The 23,691-nt window shown below is 44.0% G+C and overlaps 2 protein-coding genes across 5 annotated transcripts in view; one reads left to right on the top strand and one right to left on the bottom strand.

Annotated features, from left to right (window-relative positions):
* The window catches only part of cenpx (centromere protein X), a 141,454-nt gene that overhangs the window by 3,655 nt on the left and 114,108 nt on the right, over positions 1-23,691 (top strand). The gene's annotated exons all lie outside the window — the stretch shown is intronic.
* The window catches only part of cyth1a (cytohesin 1a), a 64,664-nt gene that overhangs the window by 24,105 nt on the left and 16,868 nt on the right, over positions 1-23,691 (bottom strand). Inside the window, exon 1 of one of the 4 annotated variants that reach the window (XM_083780616.1) lies at positions 17,230-17,476. The exons of 2 other annotated variants lie outside the window; for them this stretch is intronic. In XM_083780616.1, the coding sequence (XP_083636742.1) occupies positions 17,230-17,257 (28 nt within the window). In that variant the 5' untranslated portion in view covers positions 17,258-17,476. Of the gene's footprint in view, positions 1-9,089; positions 9,188-17,229; positions 17,477-23,691 lie in introns of those variants that run through there. One more of the 4 variants, XM_083780618.1, reaches the window with a different exon arrangement.

Genomic DNA, 23,691 nt, shown 5'->3' with positions numbered 1-23,691 from the left:
TACTGTGGCGTATATGGTCTTTTAATGCATAATTCAACATGGATATTTTTCAAAAAAAAACAACGAGCTAAAGTCGTCCCGCATAAGTGTAAAATGCTTAATTTAAATAGGCTAATGAAAGGCCTGCCTATTGCCCAAAACCCTAAACTAATGTCCCCGGGCAGAACACATAACATTCATTATAATGCGTGCCAATATTTGACCATGGCAGATAATGGACAATGGCTAGGTCCGAAACAAGAGGCTTCCAGTGGGCCCTCAAGGGGGACTGTAGAAACGCTCCACAACAAAGCGATGTTGTCGCTTTTTTCTTTCTTTCCTCAGTCAGCTGCTGGGATGAGAGAACGACAGCCCATTACAGGTTGACCTTTCACACATTGGCCCTTCTTGCAATATCCACAGAGGCCCACAGGTTGGGAATGGCTGCACTGGAGCCATGCATGTGCTCGCCCACCCTCACCTGTGAAGGGATGCTGAGTGATAATAATAGGTTGAACCACAGGAAACGCAGACAGAAAGTGAAATAAATAGTCGCCTGAAGTCTGACCTTTTTATTTAACCAGACAGGTCCCCGGAGAGCGCTTGTTTCTGTCGAGGCACTTGGATGTACACACTCAAACACACACATGTTGTGCACGGAGATAGCTGGCGCTGACAGTCCCCACGAATCCATGGGTCTTCTCTCGTGCGTTTAATGGCCCTGTCTCCCATCGATTGGACAAGTTAATGTCACGCTGAGTAAACCCAGAATGGGGCCCGGGCCGGTGCGTGTTTAAACAGCACAAACTAGAGTGACCGAGTAGGGAAGCACCCATCGAAAGCAGGAAGTCCATTCCTTATTCTGGAGACATGAAGTCATCATGGCGGGGGTGAAGCTAGCGGATGCTTGAGACGAGCCACACGCCACACATCACACCACACAACACCGTACAGCATATACAGCACAACACAACACAACTCTACCCACAGCATTCCTCACCAAGACAGAGAACTACAGAATAACTGAGACAGGCAGTAGCGCAGGGAGAGTTCCAGGGACAAAGAGGATTAAAGCAATTTAAGCTAATCTTAAAGCAATTTAAGCGAATCTTAAACTACATTTTTGTTAGGCCATCCCAGTGTCTGTGTTCTGTGAAACAGCATGAAAGTGACTTCCCCACACTGCCACTGTGTTTCCCAAACAATGAACACATTATATGTAGAATAACGATGTTTAGGTTTTACCATTCTAAACCCGTGTTTTGATGTTCTAGATAGAAATTGCAGGTTGAGGCAAAGCAATGGCTAACCGTTGCTTTTATGACATATCCGAGACCATTGGGTTATGGGAGATGCTTCTGATTGATAATTTGACCCATTCTAATTTTCTTTCTAAAAATGAGGCGACTGAGAACTATTAACCCATTCTGACCGGGCACCCATTTTGGTGTTGGCATCATGTTATGCTTTAGCTATTGAAAAATAGCAGATCTACAAGCTCATATCGCGCCACCGAGTGGCGCGATACGAGCTTGTAGGTCTGCTATTTTTGAAAAATCGAAGACACTTTTAACCCATTCTGACCTGAGATCAGATTCATACGAGGTTTCCACCGGACACACACTGGGTCTGATGAACCCATTCTGACCTGAGATCAGATTCTAAAAAATGTCAGTCGTTCTTCGATTGTTCAAAAAATAGCAGACCTACAAGCTCGTATCGCGCCACTCGGTGGCGCGATATGAGCTTGTAGATCTGCTATTTTTCAATAGCTAAAGCATAACATGATGCCGACACCAAAATGGGTGCCCGTTCAGAATGGGTTAAAATCTGATCTCAGGTCAGAATGGGTTAATAATTAAACTGTCAGGATGTAATAGACATTTTTAGAATCTGATCTCAGGTCAGAATGGGTTAATCCAATTTGAAACATACAGTATGTGCCCCCACCACTTTCTCCATTGCAGGAATTCTGCTGATCAGAGACAGGGACTAATTGAGGCACACCCATCAATGTCTATTTCACGGCTCCACCCGAAACAATCAGGAGCAGGCACTACGTCAGTGTGTGAGCGCTAGGGGTGTGCTGGGGACTGGGGTACCAAAAGACTATCATTTCCCAGAACGCAGCGGAAAATAGGAGGTGGGGGAACCCGGCCACGGCGGCCACTTAACTAATTGCTGAGAGGGGGACTTTGTTTTTCTTCTGTCTGGGCGAGCGAGCAAGCTTGGCTGTCATTCAGCAACGAGCCTCTGCATCCTGACAGCGAATGTAAAGACTGTCAACAGCAAAATAGAGAGAGTGTGTGTGTGAGACAGAGAGAGAGACAGAGACAGAGAGAGACAGAGAGAGAGAAGACGGAGAGTGTTGGACAGCAGCAGACAGCGAAAGGCTGTGCTATTAAAACTGATTCAGTGATGTTTTTCTGATGTCGGGGGACAGGACGAATGGAATATGGAAATGTGGTGTGTTTTTTCTCCCCACGTCGTCCATATTCATAAGCCATATTACACAATATATGTCTGGCTTATATCTGATTTCAACAGGAATGTGTTATGAGATGAGGACCCTGCAGCAATCGAATTGGGCAGAGCCACTGTTAAGTGACACTTATGTGAGCTGAAAGTGAATCACCGACCGCCCACCAACTCATCTCTCTCACTCTCTCTCCTCTGCGTCTTGTATGGCAGATCCTCAGGGACATCACATCACATGTACACACTAGAGCTGGGACTCGATTAAAAAAATTAATCTAATTAATCAGAGGCTTTGCGATTAATTAATCTAGATTAATCGCATTTTAATCGCATATAAATATTCAACCCGAGAACAGCGAGAAACCTCTTTTTTTAAATGTTTTTTGGTATCCCAGTGAATCAATGAATAGTGACTACAGGATACCACTCATTTTCAACATTTTACTGTCATTAATATACCTGTTGTGGAAATAATAATAAAAAGTCACCCCATTCTGTGTTGCCTAGAACTGGAGGTCTGAAATTTTTTTTAGTAACAGTAACAAGTACATCTCAGTGACATCACAAAGCTGTACTTACTTCATATTGTTACTGTTTTTTGTCAGACCTCCAGTTCTAGGCAACACAAAAAATCCAGTTTTCAGTACTATAGAAAAGCGCCCAGTGAGAAACGTTCCGCGGTGAAAAAGAAGGTGCGATTAATTTATCTGTAGTTAATCGCGATTCATTTTTCTGTAGTTAATTAATCTAAATTAATCGCAATTAGTCCCGGCCCTAGTACACACACACACACGTTCCCCCGGCCTACAGGCACACATGGACTTGAACATGCACGCACACACGCACATGCGTACAGTGCACGCACACGCACGCACAGAACACTCGCACGCCAACGCAGCACTTCAGGCTGCGCCTCCTGCTGTGATTGGCGCCGTGTCAAAAATATACCTATTGGCAACTGGACATCAAGGCAGAAAGTAAGTATGCAGTAAGAAAGCTATGCATTTTTTATTCAGAATTACTTAAATTTTTTCATCACAAATAAAGGCATTAACTATTTCGTTTGATGTGAAAAATACGCCAAAGTTTGTTCATATTGTTTATGTGCCCCACTCCCGGTGTGTGAAGCCCTCGACTCATTCACTGCTGCGCATGCACTCTTCAAATGGTCCTAACCGCCGCGGCCTTCAGCTGGGCGTTTTATTTTGAACTTGAAAAAACTTGAATTTGAACACCCCGGTGAACCGGAAGTTGTTATCGGCCATTACGGATCTGCCGCCGGACACTTTCGCTTTAATCAGAAGCGTTAATATAATAACCGCGAGGTAGCGCAGATATATTTTATTGAGCTCCTGACATCAACGTCCTGTATAATCACCTCAATCTGAGAGTCAATTCCGAGAAAAACGCAGCTAAAGATCCCGCTAATAATGGAAGTGAATAAAGTAAATATAAAAGAGGCTATTCTGGATTAAGAGTAGGCAGGGCCACCCGTATTATGCCAGGGAATGTAGTTTTAGACAGAATGTAAAGGGAAGAGTGCATTTTTACTATATCTGGGTCTGGCACAGTGAAAGCAGAGCTTTGTGCTGCTCAGACCCAGCTGTCAAACCAAATATACATCTCAGTAAGTTTAAAGGAATTCGTTCCCACTTCCCAGCAACACATAGGAGGCTTAGTATTTACACTGAGACTCACTATACAGGTATGTACTATCAGACAGACAGACAGACAGACAGACAGACAGACAGACAGACAGACAGACAGACAGACCGCACTCTGGTACGAGACACTGTTCTCGGAACTAAAACACTGGGACTTTTTGCTCACTTTTTGCTGAAGTGAAGAGTGTATGTTGTGATTGTGATGAATCTGTGGTTTACTGGTTACTCTTAGTGACGTAGCAGTAGACAGAGCAGGGGATTTTGCCCACAGATTCTCATGAACATGTGGCACCTTAGCCCAGCCTTCCACACTCACTCACTGTACATTCTGAGCAGTCTATTGATAGACTGTTCAGAATGTATAATCACTGATTCAGAGATCCAGTGCAGATATATTGGGCCAGCAGTTCAGCAATTTATTTTATCTTCATATATATGGTTTTTTTAATATTCTTACTCTTAGCGCTAACTGTACCTCTCCCCGTGTTGCTTTATTGGGACACCTGAATTCTGCTCTGGCTATCATCAATCTGTTATGAATATGACTCAAGCTCAGAATAAAGACAGCCTACATGACAATGAGAGATCAAGAGTGTGTGTGTGTGTGTGTGTGTGTGTGTGTGTGTGTGTGTGTGCGTATGCGTGCGTGTATGCATGTGTGCCCTTATCGTTACAGTACAGCCTTCGTCTTCTATCAAGTATAACTCTGGTGTATCAGTATCACAGCGAGCAGCCCGACGTGAGCGCGTGCAGATTTCCTCCGTGCATCTAGTTTCTATAGCGAGGGCTGGGTCAGCGGCGGGGAGGGCCGGGAGGGTGGCATCAAGGGAAATGCCAATTATACCTCCCGTTGTCTCCCACGACGGCGGCGGAGCCCACTTACACGCACGCAGAGCCTGATTGTGGTTTCTCTCCCTCCACTCCTCCTGGCAGAGGGAGCAGACGTCTCATTTCCACCCAGATCACTGGAGGACTGTCCTTGAGAAATCAGGAAATTAGACTTTGCTAGAGTGCTCCCAGAACCCCCGCGCCCCTCCTTTCTCTCTCTCTCTCTCTCTCTCTCTCTCTCTCTCTCTCTCTCTCTAGAAGTGACCCAGATCAGAAGGCTTCGCAGCAGAAGGGAGACAAAAGTGACCAAAATAAAGCACCCGTGCCACCTGACGATGACCCAGCTACCCAGGAGGAGTACCACAGATGGGGTCGAGACCCACAGCTACAGTACGTCAAACAGCATGTTTTGCATGACATCCAGGTACATATCTGCATACACGCGCACACGCACGCACACTTTTGAGGAATTTGTACTTTACTGGAGTGTTTCCAATTTGCATTATGTTTACTTTACTTACTCCACTACAACTACAATTGACAAATTTTGTTACTAGTTACCACATCATTTCATCATTACAAAACATGCATTAACCACTTCAGCGCTATGCATACCATACATTCTGCGAATTTGACTTTTATTTGTAACAGAGTATTTATTTCTACGGGCCTGGTCGTGCCTGCCAATGTAACGTCACAAACAACAGCATGCAGCACTGCAGCCAGCACTCTGGCCTCTGGCAGGTTTTACTCTGATCAGATGGAAACACATAAATGAAGACGTTAACGCTGCAGGATGAGCTGCTGACAGAGGGGAAATGCAAAGAGATACGGAACGTATCGGCCCGTGTGTGTGCCGCGCACGCGCATGTACGACGACTACCACATACATGATTACATTTTGATTGAAGTGCCCGGAGTGATGGAGCAGGTTACCCTCCTCCTCCTCTTATCTGCCCACAACCATCTCCCCTTCTCGGCATCAATCTCCTTGTACGATCTCGCACACGCAGACCAAGAACACTGGTTCTCCTAGTATCGCCCCCTCCAATGCCTCCATCCCTCTTAGAGCTTCCAGCTCACATCCCGCCCATGAACAGCCTTCACCCATGTGGTTATTATATAGTTTCAGTTCAGTTTATTTTTATGTATAGTGCAACATCACCCCAAGGGGTCTCTGTGCACTTTACAACAATAAAACAGCAAAGAATATATAGCAGGGAGGGATGCAGCCATTTATCGGTGTGTACAGTGGTGTTGGACGACATACCTGCCATTGTTGACTGCCATCTGTGTGTTGGCAAATAGGATGACATTCACCGATGTGTGTTGTTTCGTAAGAAATCTATATGATTGAATTTCTGCTCATTAAAAGAAGTGTGGCGATTAAGGGCTGAAAGACTTTGAATCAGTTACTGTTTATCATGACAATTATTTGTTTCCTTTCCTGTCCTTGCACAAAAGACCAAACAAAAACATCAATCAATATCAGCTAAATTGTTATTTAGAAAAATCGGCATCTGCCCAACATTTCCCAACTGGTGCATCCCTTTCACATAGAAAGCCTCCTTCGACCTGTCTAAAATGTAGCCACAGTGACCCTCCTCCCAACCCCAAGTACACAACCAGGTCCCGGTAGGCCGAAGCCTTATCGACCCCTCGCCTAAACCAATGAGGGGCCACGCTGTAACAAGGAGATGTGGACTTCATGATGAGGTGTAATGCATTCAGCACGACACACACAATCAATCATGTGAGCTTAGCGCGCGCACACACACACGCGCGCGCACACACACACACACACACACACACACACACACACACACACACACACACACACACACACACACACACACACACACACACACACACACACACACACACACGTTTCCAAGTCTTATGGTCCCCCCTCTCTATTGTCTGCTTCGACAACAAAGGTGATTTATCAAGCTACTGTCTCATCCTCTTATCTGTGATCTACTAAGACTGAACCTCATCATTATTACAGTCAGTCCCCGGGGTCCCCCCTTCACGTAGTAGCCTATGTGATATATACACCCCCCCCCCCCCCCCCCAGTCCCCATATGAAAGATGTCCCATCAGGCTTATAACACAGAACAGAAGGAACAGAGAGCAAAGGGTTGTGAACAACTTGTGAAGGAAGACCTACTCCTCCTCAGCAATGTGGAGCGCTGTTGTGTTCACCTCTGACCCCGTGACCTTTGGACTGTCACGGCGGGCACTCCCCCAGAGCGGCGCTAGACACACACACACACACACACACACACACACACGCACACGCACGCACACGCACGCACACATCCACATTAAAAATTGTCAGTGTTCATTAATCCATGTGTAATGATGCATTCACACTGTCAGTCTGATACAAGAGATACAAAGCTACACACTTTTTTGTAGCTTCGTAACCTTTGTAGCAACTACAAACATTGGATGTGTCCTTGTATCTTCATGTCGCTGGCTTCCATTGAAAAGGAATGGTCGCGGTTGGAATAACGTGTTCCTTCCACGCGCTACGTCCAACCAGGGAAACTCCCCCCCTGTCAGGTGTAAAGGAGCAACTTGGACACTCAAGCATGAAGGAAGCATGAGTTAAGTCCGTTGCTCTCCCTAGGTTGGCGGAGGGTGTGTAGAGCCCAGGATCACATCACAGGATGATTGACACAGGGGTGAAAAATGGGTTACAAAATCGTGGGACAAAAATATGAATATAAAAAAAAAAAAAAAAAAAATGAATGGTCGCCTGTATCTTTGCATCTGCCCGTGTGAAGTGCCAGAGTGCAAAGATGGAAGCATTTGTACACTCTCAGAGTTAGGTTAAAACTCTGAGGAATTGACTGTGTCACACAAACACAGAGCCTTCACTGCTGTGTGGACCACCAGTCCGAACCTGACCTGGCCCAGCCAGGAGGAGTATAAGATCGGAGGGGGGGGCGGATGGAGGGGGCGGATGAGAGGAGGGGAGATAGTCCAGGCTCTGTGTTTGACCTGGACGGGGGGGGCTGCTGCCTGGCCTGGCGTGGGACGGCGAATGGCAGGGGAACACAGGCGACAGTGGGACGATCACAGCTCTCCCTTTGTGTGTGGAAAACAGTGGCTCAGGACATTCCTCCAAGAGGGCCACACTGAGGGGATGCTGGCCTTCAAGCAGCCAGCATCCTTCTACTGGCTTCACGTCTCAGTGGAGTCAGTGTCAGGCCCATAATAATCCTACTATTGATTTGAAGTCGTATGATCGCATCGCCCGGTGGGCCTTGGCCTGAAAAACAAATAGGACGCCTGGTGTCGAGGTAAAATAGGACCAAATAAAGTATACACTGTAAGTGATTAGTTACACACACACACACACACACACACACACACACACACACACACACACTCCACACATACACGCACTGACCGCAATACATGAGCCAGCTCCAGTCCTGCTGCACGCTAAAGACGCCTGGTGTTGAGGTAAAATAGGAGAGGACCAAGTATATACCCCTGGGGGACCCCGGTCAAATAAAGTATATAAGTGATTAAGTCCACTCTCCACACACATACGCACTGACAGCAATGCATGACCCAGCTCCAGCCCTGCTGCACTGACAGTCAATCACCTTGTGTGTCAGTCAATGGAACAGCAGCATTCCTTGGACTTGACCACGCAGCAAACGTCAAGCAGGAAGGTTCACTTCCAATGCCAAGTGAAGAGAAGCTGGAATATGGAACTCTACTCTGACTTGAACAGAATGGAACCAAATGGAGGATTTAACACTGTGGATTTGTCTGTGTACCCACCCAACATACAAAAGAAGCACCTTGCCAATACAGTTGTAATACGTCATCAACATATTACTATACAGTAGCCTATACCACCTATTATCATTATCATCCATACAGCTATTGGTACAGAACAGATGCATTGTCCCCATGAGCAACATGACTATACAATACTGTAAGTACAGAAATGTGTGCGTTCAAATAAACACAGAACAAAATATAGACACACACACACACACACACACACACACACACACACAAGCTGAAAAGAGGACAATGCATACAAATCAATCGATTCTAATTAATCGTTTAAATAAAGACCATCAGCAGATTAGAAAAACAGAGCCAACTAACCTGGGAGAGCAAATTCCTGTCAAGTACATCAGGTCTCTCCTCCTCTCCTCACTCACTTAGCTTTCCTTCATGTGAAGAAGAAGAGATACTAAGGCTAAAAAGATACAGCTGTCCACGTCTCTGACTGTGTCCACGTCTATGGCTGTGTCAGCCACTTCAAGTACAGATCCTGCCAAGACGGACGTCCACATGGAGAGTTAAGAGAGTACGCTCTTTCCAGTGACAGAGCGTACTCTCAGACAGAGAGAGAGAGAGTGAAGGAGAGAGGGAGAGAAAGATAGAGGGGGGAGGGAGAGAGCTCTTTACTGTATAGGACAGCTCTCAACACACAGCCTGTCCTGGGCTCGCAATCCATCTGGAAAGAACCCTTCTTCTTACCTCCCTCCCCTCACTCACTCTCTCTCTCCTTTCCTCATCTCCCTCTCTCCCTCTCTCTCTCTCTCTCTCCACTGCTGTCACCATCACTATCATTGCTCCACCCAGTGGCCATTCCCTGTTCTGCCTCCTCCTCACCCACTCACACACAAACACGCACACATACAGTACATGCATACGTCGTTCATTGACAGGAGACGCTACTACTGAATAATTTAATATAATATAAGGCTTCAAAATGTAACTAATGTAAGTAAAAGATTGAATACATTCTGTAAAAATGTAGAAAGGCGAAGTAAAGATGAAATTCCTGAACGGTGAATAGAACTTGAGGGTATGATGATGACACATGTATTTATTCTTTTAGTCCAGTCATCTCCCACCGGACAATGAGGCATCTACAGAGCTCCCGCATGAGTCAGTCCTTTTCTCTCCAGACCAGCCATGCAACCAGCTGTATAGCGTCTTCTTTATAAACATCCCATCTTAATGAAGGCCTTACTCTTCAAAAGCATATTGTGTTTTGACTTGAGGCCCCGGCGCGCACCACCTCAGTGGTGTATCCTCCTCGAGGATTGCGTTCGGATTCCCAGCATTCCTAGCGTCTGAGTGAGTCCCAGACATGTCTGTACACAGCGTGAGTACCTGCTCCATGCCCTGGGGTTCCTCTGCAGGGGAACACTCTGCTCCTCCTCACATCTGTACAGATTTACAGATGACTCAGTCCTGGTATGGAGCCCTCTGCTGTGCAAAGATTGAACTCTGCAGTCCGCCGCCTAAGCACACAGCTTCTCTCTCGCTCTCTCTGACTCCACTCTAATGGGACCCAACAGTCAGCAGTTGAAGTCATCGGGCCCAGGGTAAACGGTAGCGTCAAATCACAGTGACCGTTCTTATTACTGAACTTACTGTAACTGCCGTGACCGGCGGCTGACGCATTCAAGTAATTTGTCATGAAGCCTCTTTTTATAGAATGCTCCATTTAGTCTTTTTTGTGCTACAAGCTTGGGATGGGTGGGTGTGTAGCCTACCTCACAATAAAGAAACACAAGGCACAGTGGAGGACTATTCAAATATAAAATACTGTTATACTAAAATATAATCCAGATTATTTTGCTGAATACTGTTATCACAATTATGAATAACTATTAGTGTTGATGATGTTTAGTGGAAGTAGATCATAATTATTTTTTATAATATTTGAATGCCTTTATAACTCATCATTGTGCTTATCGGTACCATCTATTTGGTCAAATGGTATGTTGTTGTTGTTGTTGTTGTTGTGACTGCTCTCTACATCTCCATTTATCATGAATACAAAAGGATGAAACAGGTAATGAAATGGGGGAGGGGGGGGTTAAATAATTGCTCCTTTTAGCCTTTTTTCTGTGCTATAGAGACTGGGGTGTGTGTCGTATATATCTCACGATAAAGAATGATGAGGTTTTAATGGTGGCTCAATGGGGTGGCTGGCTGTTCAGATAGAAATGACACGGTGGTTGCTTTGCCAACGCTGTCTAGATTGCTTAGCGGTACAAAGACCGGCGGCACGGTGGCCGCTGTCTAGGAATGTAAGAGACAAGAGGACGTGACTGCCTGGGATCAGTGGGACCGGAGCTGGACACACAGAGGGGAGGACCACAGTGGACCTGGGATCAGTGGGACCGGAGCTGGACACACAGAGGGGAGGACCACAGTGGACACAGCATCAGCGTAAAGCAAACACGCAGAGCTCTACAGCATAAACATCCTGCGCCGTGACAGGGGAGCACCACACAAGCGCGCGCTCACACACACACACACACACACACACACACACACACACACACGTTCATCTTTAATTCTACTTCCTCAGTATTATCTTTTCCTACTTCCTAGGCCAACGTAAAAGCTTTCTCACTGACTGTCACAGTACAGTATTTGTCTCAAAAGGTACAACAGGTACACAATCAGGTCAACAATGCACGTCCTGTGTGCTGTGACAACGGCTGCACTCGACGCTTATCTGTGCTACCCACTATCAACATCCTCTGAGACTAGTGACTACCGAAATACATTCACACGCACTCGCACACACACACAAATGCACGCACACACACACACATGCGCGCACACACACACACACACCGATCACAATGATGGGACATTCGTAAAGTCATGCCATCAGCAAGGACGGAAAGAGTCTGTCTCGTTGCCATCATCACGTTGTTGTTTTGTTTTGTTTTTCTCTCTTAAAAGTGTCTTGCGAGGAAATCCTGTCAAACTGCAGATTGTCAAACTTCCTGTTTGTGTCTGCGAGCCTTTTCTCTCAACTCGGGAGGGAGGAGCGACGCCCAACCACTAAACCACTAAACCCCACCCGTCCTGCAGAATAGAAAAGGCACGGTACGCGTTTACCCACAACATACATCCTCCTGCTTCACAACGAACCACAACCCTCGAAGCCTGATCCCCTGCCAGATGCAGGACTGTGTGTGTGTGTGTGTGTGTGTGTGTGTGTGTGTGTGTGTGTGTGTGTGTGTGTGTGTGTGTGTGTGTGTGTGTGTGTGTGTGTGTGTGTGCGTGCGCGCACGTGTGCGTGCGTGTGTGTTTTGTATTGTGGCAGGCTGAATGGCCAGGGGTCACACCATGATGTTGACCCCCACCACCCCACAGACGGCTCTAATGCAGGCCTGAGTTGTTTACCTCCACAACAATGACTCTATGGTGGCAGTTCTTTCTCGCACTCCCTTTCATTCTCTCCTTTTCATGGACAGTCACCATGCATGCACACAGACACACACTATATACACTCTCTAAAAGGCAGCAGTTTTAAAAGTGCAGGTGTGGTGGGGCCAAAATGAAAAGATACACATTTTTAAATCATACCTAATATTATAGAATTTAAATTTGAAATGTGAGCATGTTATTGTAAAATATATATAAAAAAGGAAGAAAAACAATACATTAAAAAAATAATTCTAAAATAGTGAAACTGGCCCCATTTCACAATAGAGGGGCTGCAGCCAGATACTATGGCTTTGGGGATCCATGGCATGGAAACATTTCAGAACCACTGCTCTAAGCCATTAGATCTACCAGACTACTACCATTCCAAATACCAACAACAAGGCATGGGATCAGCAAATACAAATAACCTCCCTTCAGCGTTACTAACTAAAAAATAATGATAAGGATCACACATCCTTTTGACATGGCCATTGCCTGCCTTCAAGTTTAGTTAGCGCCATGTGTTAGTCAAGTAGGCGGTGCACTATATGCAGGCACCATTTTGTAAATCGTTGGGCCTTATCAACAGCTGCGATCACAGTTGTGTCAACGTGTGTGTGTGTGCTCCACTACTCTACTACAAGGCGTGTTGCTACCTGCTGCAGTACAGCTCAGACAGCCAGACAGACATCACTGCTGTGCTGAAAAGACAACGCCATCTAGCTAAATTCTCTCTACTTTTAGTCTAGTGAGCACAACTTTATAAATCTGTCCTTTCCTTCCAAGGAGGAAATGTGATATACAGGTGTGTCAGAACACATTCATGTTCATGAATGCTATATCGGTCATTCAGAGAAAGCGGAATAACCACCACAATTCATCACCTCACTTTCATGAGAGAAAGAAGTGCAGCTATTCTTTCTTTCTGGAGTGAGTCCACACACTTATTTCCTTTTTCGCCCCAAATAGTTTCAGAGTCACTAGGATTATCTATTTATAGGGCACGGCCATTAACGAGCCAAGGATATGGCTTCAGAATAGAAGGCATACTGCACAAAATGATGGGTCTATACTATAAAGGTTGTTTTACATGCAAATCAACCGCAGGTCTCGACAGCACTAACTGTAACAGTTGACAAAGGATCAGGTAAAACTGGTCTAATGTCCAACAGCCCCACTGGGGCGCCTGCTGGTACCAGTACACCTACAGTCACTGGGGCGCCTGCTGGTACCAGTACACCTACAGTCAGTGTGCACGCTCGGCAATACCAAAGTCTGACTGATTCACACGCAGTGGTTAAGTTAAGTACTGTACTTAAGTACCATTTTGAGGTTTTCAACCAGTGGTTCTTGAGGGGGTTCCAGGTGTTTCCCAGCTAAATGATGGAAAATTGGTAACCAAAAAGACCCTTATTAGATCTTTAACTCTTGAGCGTAAAATGAAATCAAATGGACCCGTATTATACTCTCTCAAGAGTTACATTTTTGTTGAACATCTGCATTACTTAATTAACAAGAAGTCTACACAATTAGATAATATAATATAATTCTTATTTACGTTTGCCTGTTATCTCTCCTAATGGTATCAACTAGAGATGTCCCGATACTGTATCGGTATCGGGAAAAGTATCGGATCGGCCCTCATTTGTCATATCGGGTCATATCGGTATCGGTATAATATGCCATTCTACCCACTGATCCGACACAGGGGTAAGGGGGTTGACACTAGGGCAGGTAAATAAAATGTTGGGACATGTGGAGTTTGCTTTGGAGTTGGCCAAACTGCAAGTGCACATTTGAGTGAGGAGTCTGCTATAAACATATATAGCTATAGATAGCTATAAACACAACAGGAGATAGATAGCTATAAACACAACAGGAGATAGATAGCTATAAACACAACAGGAGATAGATAGCTATAAACACAACATGAGATCACGACACTGGTATCGGTATCGGCTAACACAGAAATTGAGGTATCGGGATCGGATCGGAAGCAACTAGGACATCCCTAGTATCAACATCAATACAGCATGGAATTGTGGCCAAACAACAACAAAATATTCATTAGTCTTGGGTCTGAGAGGCTATCTCATCAGATGGTGGTCTGTGGCTCAAATGCAGAATAAATAATGGTCCTTGATGTGAGAAGGGTTGAAAACCACTGATTTATAGGCTACTTCTACCACACTACATCTCAGAGGCCTATACACATCAGCCATTTGAAAATATTAGATCTACACGCTCACAATGCAATGCGACGCGATGTAACACGTGCGCTTATACATTTTAATATATCTATTTGAACTCTTGTGAAATGGGACATTCTGCATTGGTACTGCATTGGTGCTTTACGTACATTTTGATGCCAATACCTTTTGTACTTTTACTCATGAAAAATTCTAATACAGGTTCTTTATTTCTATCAATCAATCAATCGACTATAGTTTGTTAGACTATTGTCAGTATTATGTTATTGATACTTTTACTTAAGTACAAAATGTGAGTACTTTTTCCACCACTGCCTACAGTCCATGTGCAAGCCAGCACCAAAAAGTCTGACTCACACATTGCTTGTCTCACTGAAGTATGCAAGCAATGTGGCTTATTTACTGTAGAGGTGTGTGAATGCTTACGTTGTTAACTTGTTTTATTACCAGAACAAACAGGACTTTGTCGTCAATATATAGTATACAACAATACTCTGCTGTAAAAACACACATACGTCACACATTATTGCATCATGCCACTAAATGCATCTTAGTGAAAGGAGGGAATGAGTCTGAAGTGGATGGAAGAGGGATAAATAATGTGATTACGGAGAGCCGGGGGTGATTACTATCAAGCCACCAGGCACCATTAGTGCCAGGGCAGGGTCCATTAGATCTCACAGCCCCCTGCTCATTAGAGGACCATTAGTGGCAACTGCTCTCTAACTTCCAGACCACCCACCCATTCTTTAAGTGGCAAAAACAAATGGACCACAGAAAGCTTTCATGGGCTGTTCACCACTCACTCTCTCTCTCTCTCTGTGAGAACACAGCTGTGTGCCAGCCCCACTTTCAACCAAAGCCTCTGCTCTGTGGTTCCCACACCTGATCAGAAGACATTGAGCAAAAGCATTACAAAAGCATTGAGACTGCTAATAGGTTCATGATCAAAAACACAAATTTTAACTTAGTATCTAGAGACCTCACATTTGTAACCTATTTATGCAACTTCATTAGTAGTAAATGTCTACCGTATATTAATATATTAAAATGTATACCGCTCACTCTCTCTCTGTGAGAACTGAGAACACAGCTGTGTGCCAGCCCCACTTTCAACCAAAGCCTCTGCTCTGTGGTCCTCACGCCTGATCAGAAGACACAAAAACAGGCAGCAACCAGTGATATTATGTCTGCTTATTATAAGCCATTTTGGGCTTGTTTTTCTCTAAAGTTGCTTGTAAATATTGTAAGTTGCTGGAATAAACCAGAGGTTCTCAAACATTTTCATGTCAAGGACGCCCAAATGAATATGTATTTATATTTATACTATAGTTATACTAGCTCAGTGTGAATTGCCCTTTATAGGCTGCTCAGCCTCAACGGTGTCCGGGCTGTTAGCTCTACCGTCTGGGAACCTAGACTGCTGAGCCAGGCTGACGGTGTGCCACGGGTTCGACTCCCGAACCCGACAGCCTTTGACCACGTGTCTTCCCTCCCATTTCCTGTCAGTCTACTAGTGTCAACCTATCAATAAAGGCAGAAAAATCTAAAAATAATAATCTTGAAACAGTGTCACTTTAGGTCACCCAGCAGTATGGCAGTCGTTCGTACCACAGACAGACAGACAAGACACACACACACACACAGCCAGTCATTGGAGCAGTTGGGCACCACTCAAAAACAGGCAGCAAGCAACCACACAACAACACAAGATCACAAAGGTCCACTGATGCAATTAGCAAAAGTGGCTGCCTCACACATACTAGCCAGAAAAAAGTATCATAAACAACAATACAGAGAGTAGAGCATAGTTCTGTATGACATCAAAAGTAAAAACCCCACCATCTAATCCTATATAAATTATGGATTTGAATGAAATGATGGAAATCACACAATTTGAGATCATGATGAAAAGTGTTATTCTGAAATGCAAATTGTACATTAGTGAATAATTACAGAAAGGAGGTCAGGTCAAATAATATTTTAGGCTGATCTCATTAATGATAATGTGCCACTGATAGGCATGCAGGGTGGCAGACAGTGCCCCTAGTCCAATTATGAATCACTGCTGAGTGCTGACTGGGGGCGTTGGCCTTCCATTATCATCCATTTAAATGCTTCGAGCTGTGTTTTCATTTCTGTTGTATATGTAAAGCACTTTGAGTTCTCTCTGTGAGAAATATAAATGTACTTCTTTACTTAGCCTACTTACACCATGCACACACACACACACACACACACACACACACACCTGTTGCTCAGGGCGCCTTCTGTATGTAGTAAAACATTAGCTGAAACTGGCCTTTGCCTGGCCTTTGCCTTCACAACAAATAGCTATAAATGTGTTATTACAAAAGCATTGAGACTGCTAATAGGTTTATGATCAAAAACACAAAGTTTAAATTAATATACGGTAGACATTTACTACTAATGTAGTTGCATAAATAGGTTACAAATGTGAGGTCTCTAGATACTAATATATTAAAATGTATATGGCATTAATTATTATATTCATCGATAATGATTTCTACATTGCAAAATTCAGGGTGGAAAAATCAGGAAATGATAGCGGAAACTATTAGGATAAAAGTGTAGGCTAAAAACAAGGCCAGAGAGTGAGTAGAATAGTCACACCAGACAAACATTAGTCCACTGACTCCACTCTTATCTCGCGTTCATGACACAAAAAGTTGTCCCATACCTTCCCATTATGTTTAAGCAGCCTGTTCCAATCATTTCCTACAGAGACTGGTCGAAATCGACCGTTAGCCAGGTGAAGATCTGCTTCAACGTATTTCATTAAAACGACATCTTCTTTCTGAAGACAATTCATTATTTAAACTTACCGACTCCGTCTTCCGATTTCAACACCATTCTGTCGGTTGTGTTGTGCTTCGGCGGGTCCGGATCCGCGCGTCAAGGAAGTTAGTTTTTAAGGTCTTTTAAAGTTTTGTTCGTGCGTCAGAAGAAACCCTGTGTCCCAATGTGGCCAAACTGGCCAATATCGATGAATATATAAGATAGGTTTTCGTTTTATTTAGCCACACAGTGTTGTTGTAGCACCGAGTCGAACAGAACAAGGTACCGGATGGGTTATTCTGTCCAGAAAGGAAAGAAGCTGAAAGGGAGTGGTTTGGAGACGGAGGGGACTTTGCTCCAGCCAATGCACGTCTGTCTGCTGTTGAGGCAGATGACGCGTTTATTACGCATTTACAACTCCGTAGTGTGACGGTGTCGCTGGTCCAGTGGTCCCCCAAAAGAGAACAGATCTACAAACTAACAACGCGTCGCACCGCGACTCGTTGTTAGCTCTGTAGATCTGTTCTCTTTGAGAAGGGGGGATCGGGGACAAACAACGCTCCCTAGTGGCCGGTCGTGGAACCGCATGCTGGTGATTGTTCTCACAACAGTGTGGAAGAGTGGGGGCAGGGAAGGTGATTGACACCCACAGACAGACAGACAGACAGACAGACAGACAGACACTGCTGTTGTGCTGACTGCTGCATTTTTGCTGCACATGTTCAATTAATCTGCAGTTTCTGCACCACATCCATTTAAAAAACACAGGATTGTGGTTGAGTTTTTGCCTGTTAAAAAGAAATGGCTTTCTTTAATTAGAACCTCTGTCTCGGGCCAGGGGGGTAAAGATCACACATGGAATTCTCAAACTTGTTGCCATAATACTGGAGCATGTTTAATTATTTCACAACTGGTTGCACATTCACTGCATGCCTAAACCAAGGCAAGGGAAGTGCTTTACAAAATGAAGACAAAGATATACGTTTATACAATAGATATGTTATAGAATGGCATGATAATATGATTAGACCAGAATGGAAAATAAGAATAATACTCTCAAATAAAAAATAAAATAATAAAAGCTTTTATTTGAAGCAGACTATAGTTTCCTGGGACTTCCAGATGTCCCATAAAAACTGAACTCTAGACTGCTTCTCCACACTATAGTTTTGAAAGAATGAAATGTTTTATTTAAATTAAAATGTCATTTGACGACACTGACTGAGCAAGACTGTACATGCACATAAATTAGGTTAAAGTCCTTCCTGCAGCTGGCCTGGGTTCGAATCTGACCGGAGGCTCATTGCTATTGCTGGCTGCATGCCATTCATTGTCTCTCTCTCTCTCTCTCTCTCTCTCCTCTCTCTCTCTCTCTCTCTCTCTCTCTCTCTCTCTCTCTCTCTCCTCTCTCTCTCTCTCTCTCTCTCTCTCTCTCTCTCTCTCTCTCTCTCTCTCTCTCTCTCTCTCTCTCTCTCTCTCTCTCTCCTCTCTCTCTCTCTCTCTCTCTCTCTCTCTCTCTCTCTCTCTCCCACCGTTCCTGTCTCGCTCAGATACAATGCCCCAAAAATAACAAAGGGAAGCCGTTGAAGAGGCTGAACAAGCCATATCACACACATGCTGGGTGTAAATCAATCACAATCGGCTACGTTACCAACGTGAAGCCTTTTACAGTCATAAACTTATAATACTATGGTTACCATGGGCTCACAGAGGAATTCGATTTCAAGCCATTTCTGTGAACGTTCTCGTTTATTACTGTATTCATTACATTGTGTATATTTGTCATTGTTTGTATTTTTGCATTGCATTTGCTGTACTTTATTACATAAAATCACACCCGTGTGAAGTGAGGGGTGCTCTTATCACCATATATCATCTAATTCTGGCCAATCACAATTTGCGTCCACACTTTTCTGCCCTCACTTTTTATCCTCAAATGCTTTATGCTCAGCCAATCAAATCATCTCAATTCAATTCCAACACACACACACACACACACACACACACACAGTAGAAAACTAAAAAACTAAAAAGTACGTGATTTATTCTAATTGTTGTTATTGCAATTTACAAGCTGCGTTCGCTTCCCACGTTCGCAGGTCTTACTTGTATTCACACAAACACATAAAGCTGGGCATAGAAAGGCTAGCACCCCTCAAACATTTCACTTTATTGTGGTAATTTCATCTTGGTGTTTTTGAGGAGTGATTTCTATTGTCAATATTGTCCTTTGACATCTTTAATTGGAGAATTGTTCTCCCTCTGAATGACAGTTGACTTCACTGCAGTCAATCTTTGTGTCCCAGAGCTACAAGTCCTCAGTGTGGCACTAGCCAGTGCAACCCGAGCTTGTAGATCGGGTGGGTGTGTCAGTGGTACTGGTTACTCATTCGCAACGGCTGCTATTGATTGCGATGCTGTCCTCTGTTTGTATATAACACACCTATTGCCTGTAGGCTATTGTATCAGACCTGATGAAGAGCCGCCATGGTCGAAACGTTGTACTTAATCTAATAAATGTTTCTATTGGAAGCTATTATACAGTGACTTCTCTTCCTATTTTCTTTCAGGTGTCAAATTGGTCCAGAGAATATCAACCACACGCACACGCACGCACACGCACACGCACACGCACACACACACACACACACACACACACACCCACACACACACACACACACACACACACACACACACACACACACACACACACACACACACACACACACACACACACACACAAGGAAGCGTCATTTGCACGAGCAGGTTCCACCATGTCATCATGGCTGGATTGCACAATGTTTTATCATACCTGGCGTAGCTTTCCATCAAACAACATTTGCATATAGAGAAGAGGCCCTTGTCTTCTTAGTTTTGGTTCCTACTAGAGAAATTATCATCAAATACCGTACCTAAATTCACTGCAATTTCATAGCTGTTCACTGAGTATTAAATGAGTGGGGCATACTGTGCAACAGACTGGCTGTTTTAAGAAAACATATGAATGAAAAATCAGTTTACCAGCCTTCGATTCTTCTGTGATCATGAATTAAACCACTCTGTTATTTATAACAGTGCTCAATAACGCTGTTATTCACCAACAGCACATGAAGATGAATAATGTGTGTTTAACAGTGTCTTACAGTCAGATACAATATCATATTACTGCATCTGCCCCGGCCTGTTTGGTAGTGGAATGTGGAATTTCACACCGGACAGCCTCTAAATGACGTTCTTACGTTCTGGTCTGATCTGCTGTGTGCAAAGCGATTTATGTCAAAACTATCCTTTTTAGTTGACTTGCCTTTCATTTATTTTGATCAAAACCTGTGAAATCGAGACCAAAAACTGTGATTCACTCTCTGGTTAGGCCGGGGGTCTAATTGGCCCATAATGAAGACACATTGCTCTGAAGGACTTCATTTTTGCATGTCCTTTACCCACAAGAGGGGCCTGTGAATCCTCAGTTGTGCTCCCAAAGTTCAGAAGCTGACAATGAAACTCTGTGTGGAAGTGAACGCGACCCCCGTCCACATAAAGATTCTATTCATTGTTTTGGAGTTCCTCCATTGCCTCAAGCGCCGCAGTGCTGTGCGTCTGTGCTGGGACCCAGAAGACCCAGCAAAACTCGAGGAAAAGTTAACCTTTCAACCAAAAGATCATGAAGTGATATCAATGGCACGAAAGAGTTTTGTCTACTTCCTGATCTCCATAAGTCATGTAAAAGCTGATGGATTAAATGGGATGTTTATGTAAATATCCTGTCAACGTCATGTTGGATCCTAAAATGTTAAAAGATCTTTTGTTTGGGTATATTAATTTGTTAAATCATGCATCCTCTTTATTCAGTTCAATGAGCAGGACAGATTTCTGAAAAGGGCAAACGCCTCCTTACTTTCTCTGTTGATGTTCCTCTGTCCCTTGCTTTCAAACAGGATGCATATAAGAGTGTAGTAGTTTGACTATAGGCAGGCAGTATTATGCCCATATATAGACCCACTAGAACTAAGATGAGAGAACATATTACTCCAGTTTTGGCATCGCTGCACTGGCTTCCGGTTGTTTTTAGGATTGATTTTAAAATTATTTTACTTGTCTATAAAGCTCTCAATGGTCTCGCACCTTCCTACCTACATGACTGCCTGCCTAAATATGTCCCAAACCGCCCCCTAAGGTCTTCCACTGGTGGCCTGCTCGCTTTGCCCCAAAAAATGGCAACTAAAAAATACGGGGAAGCAGCTTTTTGCTTCTACGGGCCGTCGGCATGGAACAAGCTCCCACTGTACCTTCGTCAGGCAGCCTCTGTAGACATTTTAAAGCTCAGCTCAAGACCCACTTCTACAACATTGCCTTTAATTGATCTTATATTTTTCATGTCCTCACTGTACTGCATTACTGCTTGTTTTTTAATGTCATTGCCTTGCTTTTCTTTTATTCTCCATTGTTCTGTAAAGCACTTTGAGCTGCATTTCATGTCATGAAAGGTGCTATACAAATAAAGTTTTATTATTATTATTATTATTATTACTTTTCCAGAATATTAATGACTGTATACCCTCCTTTTTTCCATCTACACCAGTGGATCTCAAAATGGGTTCCTTGAGGGGGTTCCAAATGGACCCTTACAGGTCTATAACTACAAGAGTATACAAATGGCACCAAATGGATCTGTAATGGTGGTAAAGGGGGGCCTTGAAATTAAAAAAGTTTGAGAACCACTGCTCTATACCAAATATCTTTGCCAAAATAGCCCATCAACAAGCTCACAATGCGTAAAATGTTCGCCCTAGAATAGGGCCACTATAGGGTTCATGTGGTTAAAGACGTGACGTCATAGTATATAACTGCTTGTGTGTCCGCGGCTCATGACGACCAAAACCCAGCAGAGGAAATATTCATAAACAAAGCCTTAAGTTTCACAATAGAACAGATATACAATATGCCTGCATAGCTTTGCTAATTCCTCCTTGCATTGTTCCTCAAGGCCAGAGTTACCAACTTCCCGCAAACGGCTGCAGTGCAGAATTCTCAGACATTTTCATGTCAAGGACCCCCAAATTGATATGTATTTTATTTGGCCACGGAAGCCCATTTGAAAGGAAGGAACATTTTCACAATTTTCTTTCTCCAAAAGTAGTAGACCCACAAGCTCACAATGTATCGCATTGCGATGCACAGAAGAATAAAATATGGTTCTGACTGTTAGCTCTGTTTACTTCATCCTGTGACATTCCGTCTATAAAAATTATGTTAAAATAAAATATTCTTAATACAGTTCCTCATATTGGGGATCCTGTGGAACCCCCCCCCCCCCCCCCCCCCCCCCCCCCCCAGAATCCCACTTTGAGAACCACTGGTTTGAGTGATATTGTGATATATATAATTATAATTATTTTATGCTTAGTTAACCAGACAGATTTTAGGATCAAATTACGACGGAGGGTGGCTAATAGGTTAGGTAAGGTTCAAAACGTCCCCCTTGGTCAGAAGGATTACTCACATCAACATTGTGAAACAGCTTTCGTTGATTCTGTACAGTATATGTGAAGCATTGGAATGCATCAGGCTAGTGGATTAATGGTGTTACTGTATGTGAGTAATAGGGCAGAACCTTTGGGCAGATTATTGTTCTCACGTTAGGGAGACACCGCCCTGCTGTACTGAGAGTCGGAGACACAGCAGCAGGGCCTGCTGCTGCTCCAATATGCCTGCCCTTATGTGGAGAATATGATTGTCAAAATGGTAAATGGTGCATTTATATAGCGCCTTTATCCAAGGCGCTTTACAGAGATTGTGCATTACATTCACCCATTCACACACACATTCATACACCGATGGCAGCGGAAACCATGCAAGGCACCAACTAGCACATCGGGAGCAATTAGGGGTTCAGTGTCTTGCTCAAGGACACTTCGACAGTAACTCTGGGGGAGCCCGGGTTCGAACTGGCAACCTTACGGTTACCATCCAGGCACTCTACCCCTGAGCCACCGCCGCCCGTCACCCTTAAAGGTCTGTACTCCTCAGAGTTATGGGGGTCCGTGAAATACAAAATTAAGACAAGTGTGAGAACCATTGCACAGGTCAAGCAGAGTTCATCGCCCAACACTGAACCTTAGAAAGGAAAAGGCATTGTGCTCATAGGAATCTACTGGTTCCAGCAACACATGATCCATGTCAGGACTGCCTTTACTGCATTGTTCTAGCAGTGTGAAATGGGGGTGATGAAGTGGTCACGTCTCAATTGTGATAATGGAATTATACCCACACACAATGAGGTCATTTCTATGTGATATAAATCACAAGGACCGGTTAATATGCTAGCCCACGGACATAGGAGGTGGTGGAGGGACTGTTATTCATAAAGCAACAGTACACAAGGGTTTCTGTTGAGTGAATGCGTCCACGTGGATAGCTTTAGTTTGTTTAAATGGCCTACATGAGAAAAACAAACCTCAGTCTCGTCTCTCACATAGCCAGACAGACAACCCAACACAATCATAGGTGTA

The sequence above is a fragment of the Protomyctophum parallelum genome (assembly GCF_964188405.1).
Source record: "Protomyctophum parallelum genome assembly, chromosome: 13".
Lineage (NCBI taxonomy): Eukaryota > Metazoa > Chordata > Actinopteri > Myctophiformes > Myctophidae > Protomyctophum > Protomyctophum parallelum.
Note: the sequence above shows the minus strand (reverse complement) of the source record. Positions and strands in the feature narration are given on the sequence as shown.